This window comes from Calidris pugnax, unplaced genomic scaffold, assembly GCF_001431845.1.
Source record: "Calidris pugnax isolate Ruff unplaced genomic scaffold, ASM143184v1 scaffold39, whole genome shotgun sequence".
Taxonomy (NCBI): Eukaryota; Metazoa; Chordata; class Aves; order Charadriiformes; family Scolopacidae; genus Calidris; species Calidris pugnax.
Window position 1 is genome coordinate 8,430,805 of NW_015090828.1, and position 10,482 is coordinate 8,441,286.

The following is a 10,482-nucleotide window of genomic DNA, read 5'->3' on the forward strand; positions in this document are numbered from 1 at the left end:
TCTATAGTAAAGTTGCTTTCCACGGATAGGAGCAGAGAGCAGGAAAACAGCTTAGTCTTTGTAAGCAACGAGCATGGCCAACCCTGCAATTGTAGTGTTAGATGAGGGATAGAAAGACCCATGACAGCCACATATCTGCTCTGGCAGTCTGAGCAACTCAGCATTTGTGAAAAGTTCAAGTACATTAGAAAAATTACAGGAAGCTGACAGACCGTTTTGGCACAACTTCAACTTAATTTTTTGCTGAATAAATGATAGGGATTTTTTTTTAGCTTCTGTGTTCCAAGAGTTTCGATTTATTTGCTTGGATTTCAAATAGGGTTCTTTGGAAGAATTTATTTTCCTTTCGTGATCATGAAGTGGATTACAATGAATGTTTTACTGGCCGATTTGTCTCCATGTCAGTGTAAAACAAACCAGGTAATTGTCATTGCTGGAAAAAGCAAGTTTTTTACACTTTTTATGAGGAGGAGGTGCTGTTTAGCAGTGTAAGAGACCTGCAGGAAACTCATAACTTGTTTCAGAAGACTAAACAAAAGAGGAATAAAAGAAAAACTGTACAAACAGCATTTCTACCCCTAAGGTATTTTCTGTAGTCACCTTAATTTTCTGTAGTACCCTTAATGTATGTATCTACTAACTGCTTAAGATACCCTTAATGTATGTATCTACTAACTGCTGCTGCATTCTTATGCAATAGTGACTGTAAGGGCACCTCTCCTATGAAGACAGGCTTGAGAGTTGGGGTTGTTCAGCCTGGAGAAGAGAAGGCTCCAGGGAGACCTTAGAGCCTCTTCGTGTCCCTCATGGGGCTACAGGAGAGATGGGAAGGGACTCTTTATCAGGGAATGTAGAGATAGTAGGAGGGCTAGTAGTTTTAAACTCAAAGAGGGGAGATTTAGGTTAGACATGAGGAAGAAATTCTTTGCTGTGAGGGTGGTGAGACACTGGAACGGGTTGCCCAGAGAAGCTGTGGCTGCCCCATCCCTGGAGGGGTTCAAGGCCAGGCTGGATGGGGCTTGGAGCAACCTGGTCTGGTGGGAGGTGTCCCTGCCCAGGGCAGGAGGGTTGGAAGTCCATGGTCTTTAAGGTCCATTCCAACCCAAACCATTCTGTGATTGTGTGATTGTGACTTGTAAGTAGCACTGATACGAGCGTTGCTGTGATAGCTGAACCACAGCAATAAAATACCTTCTTATAAAGACTTTTCCCAACACCATTACTATGTCTGGCCAAAAGGGCATGCGATGGCTTTCATGCGGAATGGTTTTGGAGGGGGGCTGAGCTCCTGCTGGTGGAGGGAGGCAGGCGGGTCGGGGTGGGCTGCCCTGGAGGCTGGGTTGGAGCTGGGGGTTGCGTGTCCATCGAGGGGTGTCAGGAGCTGGAGACCCACAAGCAGTAGGGCTGTGTCTGTGTTCCGTGGAGGCAAGGCAGGCTGACTTAAGGTGAGACTTGATGGAGAAAGGGTGAGGGTGATAGGGAGAAGCCAGGAGAAGAGACATCAGGTCTGCATGCTTTCCAGGGCTTTGTGGTGTTTTCGTTTTAATTTTTATGTATCCAGAGGCCATTTGGCTGTCGGGAACCAGGAGGATGGAGCTCAGACTGGCAGGCTTTGTCATGGCTTTTAAACTGAAAGAGAAGCAAGCCAGGCTTCCGCTGCTGTCCCTGGGGCTGGTTGCTTTGGGTATTTAAGTACCAGGAAAAGAAGAGGAGAACTGGAAGCATCATCAGAATTGCATCTGGGTTCGAAGTTGCCCCATGACGTTATCCAGCCATGACTAAAACACTTGCTGTGGGAACTTCACAGGGAAGCAAGGGGGATGCCCGGGAGGTGCACGGGCAGGTGATGATTTGGTGCTTAGGAGTGATGTATATGGTGGAGGTTCTCTGAAATCTCTGAGCCAGATTAGTGGAATGCTTGGACTGAGCTGCCGGCATGGGGCGGGCTACTAATATGTTTTTCAGCAAGCTGTGTCATTAACTTCAGTGAGTTATACTCTTAAAGCCTAATATATAATCAGCTTATTGGAGGGATTGTGCTTTGTGGCTTCATGCCTCGCTGGAACGGTTCGTTTTGATATTTTCTACTTCACTGCATTCAAACTTCTATTTTTGCCCATCTGCCAGGCACGGGCTGACAGCTCTGCCAGTCAGAGACGGTTCCATGGCAAAGTCAAGGGCAAAGCTCTCATTGACTTCATCAGTGTAACAGCAGATCTACAATTTGTAAGAAGCCTGTCTTCCCTGCGGACTCAGGGAATGGGAGCGTGCCGGAGGCTTGGTTTTGGTGTTGCTTTTTGTGTTCTGCTGCCGGTGGAGATAGGTTACAGATTTGTGGCTCTTCTCCCGATCCGAAGCTGTGGTTTCCATGCTCCCTAAGTCTTCCCCATTCAGGGGCTTTGGGGCTGAGCTCAGATCTGCAGTTGCTTGCCAAAGTCTGCTGGCTGCCAGCCAAATGCATCCTTGTGGAGAGTCCTTGGAGCCCAACCTGAGCAGGCAGCCTCATGGCCAGAGGAAGTAATGGAGCCTGATATCGTATTGCTCAGCATCTCGTGGTTGTACCGCTTCAGGTCCATAAAGGTGTAGGATCTGACTGATCTTCTCCTCTTGGCTGCGGTGTTCACTCTGTCCATCTCTTTGACATCTGATTAAGTATTGGGCTTGCGCTGTTCCCCACCTGTGGGTGGATGGCAATTTTGAATTTTTCCCTCAATCTGCCTGCCCTGCTTTAATGAAATCCTCATGCCCCTACTGTCCTGTCTGAATTATTTGGCATTTGTGAGGTTTGGATGTTAACCTGGGCACAGGCACATTCCTCAAGTGTCCTTAGGCAAAATCTTACGACCATCAATGGTAGCAAAATTAAATGCCTCCTCCCTTTATTTTTTTTTCATTTATATTTTATTTTTTAAAATCCTGTTGAGCAGTGCCTTCCCTCTGTGCTTTATTAAAGACAGTAGCACAGCCAGACCATGCCTCAGTGCCCGGACACTGCTGCCGTGGTGTTGAGAAGGTGGCTAATAGTTAACTGTGTTTGTGGGATGGGTTCCGCTCGTGTGTCCCAGCGCCAGCCCGGAGCCCCCGTGCCTCATGGCGTGCATTGCTCGCAGCAAGTGTGCCCCGATAGCTCACAGAGGCTTTCCAGAGCCTGTTGGGAATGCCCGGGGATCTTCTGCAGTGGGACACAGAAAGCAGGTCTCGTCTCTTTCTCTAGGCAGTCACGGTTCTTTTGTAGCAACATCCACAGTCAGTATTTCTGCCTCCTGCCCTCCGAATCTCTGAGGGGTTTGAGGTTGGTTGTCGTTTGTAATCATGGGAGCAGCCGAAGGTTTAGTGGGATTGAGTATTTAGCATTGAGGGGTATCTCCTTTAACATTTAGCAGGATACTTTGAAGTGCAGCAGCATTAGTTGCTTTCCCGTGCCGTTTCGCTGCCTGCGCTCTGTGAAATGTCCTTGATTTGCCCAGGACAATCAATGGCAACAATTTCCCTGGGAAACCAACGTACTTCTGCTTAATCAAATCTGACCCCGTTCTAGGAGTGAGTTTAAGGTGTTCTATTGTATTTATAACATTCCAGATACCACTGCTCAATCTGCTTCAAACAGCAAAATACTGCTCTGCGTTTTTTGTAATTGCTCCAGCCTGTCTGCTGTGCTTTCCTGTCTCTCTGAGACTCTACAAATTGTTCTTAATAGGGCTGCACAGGCTAATTGCAACCAACAGGTATCGTTTGTACTCCCTAGTATCCCCAATCTTATGGGCAGTTTTATACTCCCTATTTATACCTTTATATTCCCTATTATCCCCTATCTTACGGGCATCGTCCCACCAATGCTGCAGATAGGGATTTTTTTTTTTTTTTTTTTTTTTTTTTTAAAAAAAAAAAAAAAAAAAAAAAAAAAAAAAAAAAAAAAAAAAAAAAGTTCTAGGAAAAATATTAAACCCTGTTGTGTTTTTATTTTTTTAAGGTTGGACTGGATGATCTCAGAGGTCCCTTCCAACCATGTTGATTCTGTGATTCTGTGAACAGAGGCACAGATCTACTGTAATTTTTTTTTTTTTTTTTTTTTTTTTTTTAGGGAGTTAAAATGTGAAGCACAACTGTCTTCTGGGGCAGGTGGTGACTTGTTAATAGGTTTGACATCCATTTCTGGTAGGGGTCAGTTGAAGGCACCTCTAGCTTTTTGGTACTGCTAGGTACAACCGTGTGGTTTTGTTGCTTCAATTGGCAGGGCTTGATCTTGGCTGCGAGTGTTGTGATCTACCTGATCTATTCCAAATAGCTTGGATGGGCAAGACATCCCATGCCTTCGTGTCCCCATGCTCCCTGGTGTGCCTGGCTGGGCTCCCCAGTTCCAGAAGGACAGGGAACTGCTGGAGAGGGGACAGCAGAGGGCTACAGAGATGATGAGGGGCCTGGAGCATCTCTCTTAGGAGGAAAGGCTGAGGGACTTGGGTCTTTTTAGTCTGGAGAAGAGAAGGCTGAGGGGGGATCTGATCAACTCCTCTAAATACTTAAAGGTCGGGTGTCAGGAGGATGGGGCCAGTCTTTTTTCAGTGGTGCCCAGGGACAGGACAAGAGGGAACGGGCACAAACTTGAACATAAGAAGTTCCATCTAAACATGAGGAGGAACTTCTTCACTTTGAGGGTGGCAGAGCCCTGGAAGAGGCTGCCCAGAGAGGTGGTGGAGTCTCCTTCTCTGGAGACATTCAAGTCCCACTTGGACACGTTCCTGTGCAACCTGCTCTGGGTGGACCTGCTCTGGCAGGGGGTTGGACTAGATGATCTCCAGAGGTCCCTTCCAACCCCATGTGATTCTGTGATTTAGACAAATCCCCTGGGTTTCCTTTTTGTTTGCTTGTGTGTTTTAGGAACAGTTTATTTTGGGTTGCTTCTGCAAAGTGCTTCTTTGGTCGCAGGAATGCTTGAGTGAAGCAGATGTTGATCTTCTCTGCGTAGCTGTAGAAGTGCTCAAACTCATGTGGGACTGGATCCCAAATGTTCTTTTGAGATGCTCCTTCCTGTTGTGGAAAGGTTAAAGAAACATTGTTGTTCTCATCAAATGTTAAGTAGCAGGGTTATGGCAGGCTGGAGAGCCACACGCCGCTTGTTTCAGGAAAAAGCATTTTTGAATGGGTGTAAAGGATGCCACGCAGAATTGGGCATCTAAAAGGACAATGCATTTCATAATCTATTAATTATTAATGTATTAATATACACTACCTGAGAGCATTTTCATAGCTATGTCACTTGTATATCTTTAAAAATTTTGAGCAGATCTTACCCCTCACCCAGTACAGTCTTCATGTGCAGCTTGAAATATTATCCCCCCTGAAACTGTATCTCTAATTGTAGTTTTATACTCTTCATTTTCTTGCAGCTTTTTGATCATGTTGCTGAGTGCCTGGGAGACTTTATGGAGAAACAACAAATCAAAGACAAGAAATTGCCAGTAGGGTTTACGTTTTCTTTCCCCTGTCGACAATCCAAGCTGGATGAGGTAAGAAGATTTCACAATTTTCTTAATGTGCAGAAGAGCTACCGTGTTATTAAGACGCTGCTACGAAAGCAGTGTTCCAGACAGGTCTCATTTTTGGGATAAATGAGGGTTGGTTTTTTTTTTTTTATTTCACTGTCAGACTTCGCTTTGTGTTTATGTTTCTGTCTGGAAGATCTGATTTAACAGATGATGAAGAGGCAGCTGATGGTTCCTTCTGCCTCTGCCTTGGCTCCTCAGTATTATGGTTGCTTGCCTTCCCTGCAGCCTTTTTCACCTCCTGATGGGGCACAACTGGGAAGGACCCAGCCCCAGCAGCGTTTGCTCAGATTTTGCTGAACTCCCCAAGTGCACAGGCCCCAGTGCAGACCAGGGTGTTCCCCCCGAGCAGTGCTGAGCCCTCCCCTGGCACTGGGAAGCGACGTGCTTTAAAAAAGGGATGGAAATAACCTGCGCTGTGTGAAGCGACTGATGAGATCCCCGTGGCAAGGATGCTATGATGTTTCCCTTCTTTTTTGCTCATGATATCACAAATGACTCAGCAGCCTCCTGGTCCAGCGTTGCTATGGCAATGGAGTAGCAAATTAATGCAGGAAAGTTAAATCCGCACAAAAGGCTGTTAAAGCACGACCTGCTTTTCCAGCTTGCAGGTCTCTAGGTTAGTCTGGTCCAACAGCTCCCCAGGTGCTGGTGCTGAGGAGGGCCAGCTGAGGTATGGTTTTTATTACATTTCCTACTTTTGGAGCTGAGAACCAAGGGTGCTCCCTAACTTGGGGTCTGAATGTCACTAAGAGCAGAGTGCTGCCTTTTCCTGCATCCGATCAGAAGAGATGAGTTGATTTTGGTGCAGCTCTCCAGTCTGGTCAGGCAGGTAGCATGTGGGACAGGGCTGGGGACACCTGTAGAGACTCGAGGATGAGCAGTGGCGGAGTGGACTCTCTCTTTCCGAGAGGTTTTGTGATGTTTTGGGCATTGGAAAAATAGGTTTTTCTGGATTCTGTGGGCGAGATTTGTTCCTGGATTGTTGCTGCTGTGAGGCTGTGCTTGCCTTTGTGCTGGTTTCTCACGCTTGGTGAGCAGGAGGAGGCTGGGTGCTCCCTGATTTCTCTGAGAGTGACCATTAAAGCTGTGTCTGCAGAGTGGGCTTTGCCCGTGGTTTTCCTGCGCAGCAGCACAGGGCTTTGCTGGGTTTCAAAATGATGCTGCTGGTTTCTCAAGCTTGGTGAGCAGGAGGAGGCAGGGTGCTCCCTGATTTCTCTGAGAGTGACCATTAAAGCTGTGCCTGCAGAGTGGGCTTTGCCCGTGGTTTTCCTGCGCAGCAGCACAGGGCTTTGCTGGGTTTCAAAATGATGCTAACAAGGATGGCGCAGGGGCAAAACTTAGGCAAACTGAGTTTTTGTGATTTAGTGGTAGGAATACCTTTTGTCTGGAAAGAGCTGCCCTAATCCCCCTGTCCCCTGTGGCTTTGGGGCTAAATGCTGTTTGCAGTTGGGAGGGTGAGCCTGCACAAGACGTGTGGGTGATTTTTAAGCTGAGATACAGACAAACATACATCTGGGTAATGGCTGCTTGTGCCTGTAGGCTTCAGCCTTTCTGGTTTTTAGCTTCTTGGACTCCTGTTGTGATAGATGTGAATATTGGGATGGGTATGAAAAGCTGAGCTGATTTGAGTCATCTTTCCTGTTGACTACTGTCAATGCGCTTTTCTTTTTTTTTTATAATTATTTACTTACTTACCAAATGCTCTGAATCAGCTAGGCATTAGACTTACATACCAAATGCTCTGAATCAGCTAGGCATTAGCTAAAATCAGAAAAAAATTGGATGTAGTCATCGTCTTGAGGGATTTGCAGGCTCTTTATGACAGTTTGCAGGGAAAATTCAACACTGGGATTTCCTTCTTTTATCCATGCTGTGAGTTGGGAACATATATTGCTACATTTTCAGTTATTTCCATTTGCCTCAACCCATAAACACGATCCCACAGTAAAATGAGCCCGGGCAGCAAGTGTGTAGCTGTCTGGTCCCCGCTGCAGCCGAGTCCTGGGCGCACAAACATCACATCCCTGCTCTTTAGTCAGTCCCGCGCAGTCAGCTTTTTCTGAAAGCAGTCAATTTCCATGGCCCAAAAGGATTAAATGGTTTTCCAAGAAAAACTGTCGAGGAGTAACAGGGAGAAGAGTGGGCTGAAAATGCAAAATGCCAACAAACCATTTTCTAACAAGGGAAGGGAAAACAATGTCCCGTCTTTCAGCTGACTGTGATGAGAATCAGAGAGCGCCAATTGTCTCGGGCTGGGTTGTTAGTTCATACAAGAAAAGAGACCTGAAGGTGCATTTGACATATAAAATCTTGTTTTTAAGCAAAAAAAAAAAAGTCTGTTTGTGTGTTATGGTGGCATCCTGTTGACTTTTGCTCTCTTGTTTTATCAGGGTATTCTGATAACCTGGACGAAGCGCTTCAAAGCAAGCGGAGTGGAGGGGGCAGACGTCGTGAGGCTGCTTAACAGGGCCATCAAGAAACGTGGGGTAACTTGCACTTCATTCTTTTTTAAACTCTGTGTCAGAGCAGAAAACTGGCTTTTCTTTGTCGGGGACCGCCCTTCCCGTCACTGACTGGAGCGTGTGCTCTGAGGGATGGCGTGGCTCTGCTTTCTTGCCTGAAGATGCACGATTTGGCCTTTTGCTGGGAAAATGGGAGCGATGTCAGAGCTGCCGTGTGGAAGCTGTGATTTTCCTCGTAGCCCAAAACTGAGTTACTGTGTTGTGGTGTGTCGCTGGCAACCCTCAGCGATTTTATCACTCTCCAAAACCAGAGAAAGGGCTGTGTGTCGTTGCCGCAGCTTTTGGGCTGGAAACAGGAGAAGGAAGAGAGCAGGAGAGAAGGGGGATTTCGGGCTCAGTGAGTTTCTCACTGCTGATTTTGTAGAGGGTGAAGGTGACCAGGTTGCTGATTTCAACAAATAAAAAGGCACTGACTGTGAGACGGAACGAATTTGGGTTTGCGTAATGCTTGCAGCCAGGTGCTGTGTTGTTTACCCAGCATCCAAATTCATTGGAAACTGGGCAATATTTGGTCTATTTGGGCAGTTTTTGGTCTATGTGGGCTCTTAAGCAAACCTGAATTTTACTGTCACTGAAAAACATTGCCGTAGTCACTTGCTGTCAGCACGCTTGATATCAGGTAGAATAACACTCTGGAGAAGCTGGAAAGGAATAAGTGCATGTCATTTGGGTATCTTATTTAATTGCATTCTTTGCTTATATTTTTGTATTAAAAACTTCACTTGAAATAAAGCTCCTGGAAGTTTTAAGTAAATTCTGTGAGAACTGTGTAACTTGGGAGTATTTTCTAGATTGACTCCTCAAGCAACTGCATCAAATTGCTCCATGACATTTAGCTGTAGAGTTCTTCCCTCCCTCATGTATAGCCCTCTTCTTTCCTGCCTGAGGGTGTGCTTATGTGAGAGCAGGTCTTTGCTCTCTGGAATTACGCTACTGCTGTTTTATTGTTTGCCTGGTGCATTAGTCTGCTCTCATTGTCTTCTGGCTATGTGGGATGGGGAACTGGTGGAGGGAATGGTTATATTTAAAAGGATGAGCTGTGGTATTCAGACAAATTACTTGTCTCCTGTTCCTTGTGAAATCAGCTGGTATAAGCAAACACCAGAGAAACCATATGGTCCAAGTGACGTTTTGTTCCTCCATCAGGACTACGATGCAGATATCATGGCCGTTGTAAACGACACCGTTGGGACGATGATGACCTGTGGTTTTGATGACCAGCGTTGCGAAGTTGGCTTGATCATTGGTAACTCACATTGCTGCTGCAGCACGCTTGTGGCTTTTCTCCCTTTGCCTGGCCTGTTTTGGTTAGTGCTTCATGATGTCCTTTCCCTAAAGGCACTGGCACCAACGCCTGCTACATGGAGGAGATGAGACACATCGACCTGGTGGAAGGGGACGAGGGCAGGATGTGCATTAACACAGAGTGGGGGGCCTTTGGAGATGATGGCTCACTGGAAGACATCAGGACCGAGTTTGATCGAGAGATTGACCGGGGATCCCTTAATCCTGGGAAGCAGCTGTGAGTGAGGCAGTTATTTGTGAGCTCTGCTGCTTTTCTTTTCTTCTCGGTGTTCCCTTTTCCACTTGTGTTATGAGTTGAGCAGTTCGAGAAAGCTCAGCTTTGCCCGTGGTGAGGCAAACTGCAGGCTGGGCCAGGTGGTGCAGTGGCACAGCTGGGTGACCGCTGCTGTCCTCTTCTGCAGGTTCGAGAAGATGGTCAGTGGGATGTACATGGGGGAGCTGGTGAGGCTTATCCTGGTGAAGATGGCCAAGGAGGGGCTGCTCTTTGAGGGGAGAATCACCCCTGAGCTTCTCACCAAAGGGAAGTTTGAGACGAAGCATGTTTCTGCCATAGAAAAGTGAGTACCTCTCCTCCTTCACTCCCCTGGGGTTCACAGTGACTCTGAATGTTAATTTTCCAGCATCTCTGTCTGCTTTCTGGGGAGATGTGCTGCACTGGGGGTGGACCCATTCTCCAGCAGGTGCACAACCAGCATGTGGGGACCCTCAGCAGACAGCCTGTCCCCTGCTACCCAAGATTTCTTCCTTTTTTTCTGTGTTGGGAGGACCTGTGAAAGCCTACCAGTCTCTGCTACCTCTCGCCCTCCTTGCAGAAACTCAGAAGCTGCTGCCCTGCAGCTAAGCACAGGAGGGAATTGGCTCGGTGCCTCCCAGCAAATGCTTGTGTGGCTCCTTGCTGTATCCCCGGGATGGCTGGGCAGGAGGAAAACAAGCGTGACAAGGCAGAGCATTCAGTCTCGTAGGCAGGGCCGGCTGCTGCACGGCGACCTCCGAGCTATGCGCCAGCTGGTTTCTTACCCTGTCATCACCCCCTTTGGTGGGTACTCGCTGGCTCTTCCCCCTGTGAGTTTTTAAAATTCACATCACTGGGATAGTTTGTACTGTAGTCACTC

At 47.1% G+C, this 10,482-nt stretch overlaps 1 protein-coding gene across 1 annotated transcript in view; it reads left to right on the forward strand.

Annotated features, from left to right (window-relative positions):
- The window catches only part of LOC106887075 (hexokinase-1), a 47,240-nt gene that overhangs the window by 14,170 nt on the left and 22,588 nt on the right, over window positions 1-10,482 (forward strand). The window contains exons 4-8 of the mRNA XM_014940429.1: window positions 5,385-5,504; window positions 7,934-8,029; window positions 9,212-9,311; window positions 9,404-9,587; window positions 9,772-9,927. Of these exons, the coding sequence (XP_014795915.1) occupies window positions 5,385-5,504; window positions 7,934-8,029; window positions 9,212-9,311; window positions 9,404-9,587; window positions 9,772-9,927 (656 nt within the window). The remainder of the gene's footprint in view (window positions 1-5,384; window positions 5,505-7,933; window positions 8,030-9,211; window positions 9,312-9,403; window positions 9,588-9,771; window positions 9,928-10,482) is intronic.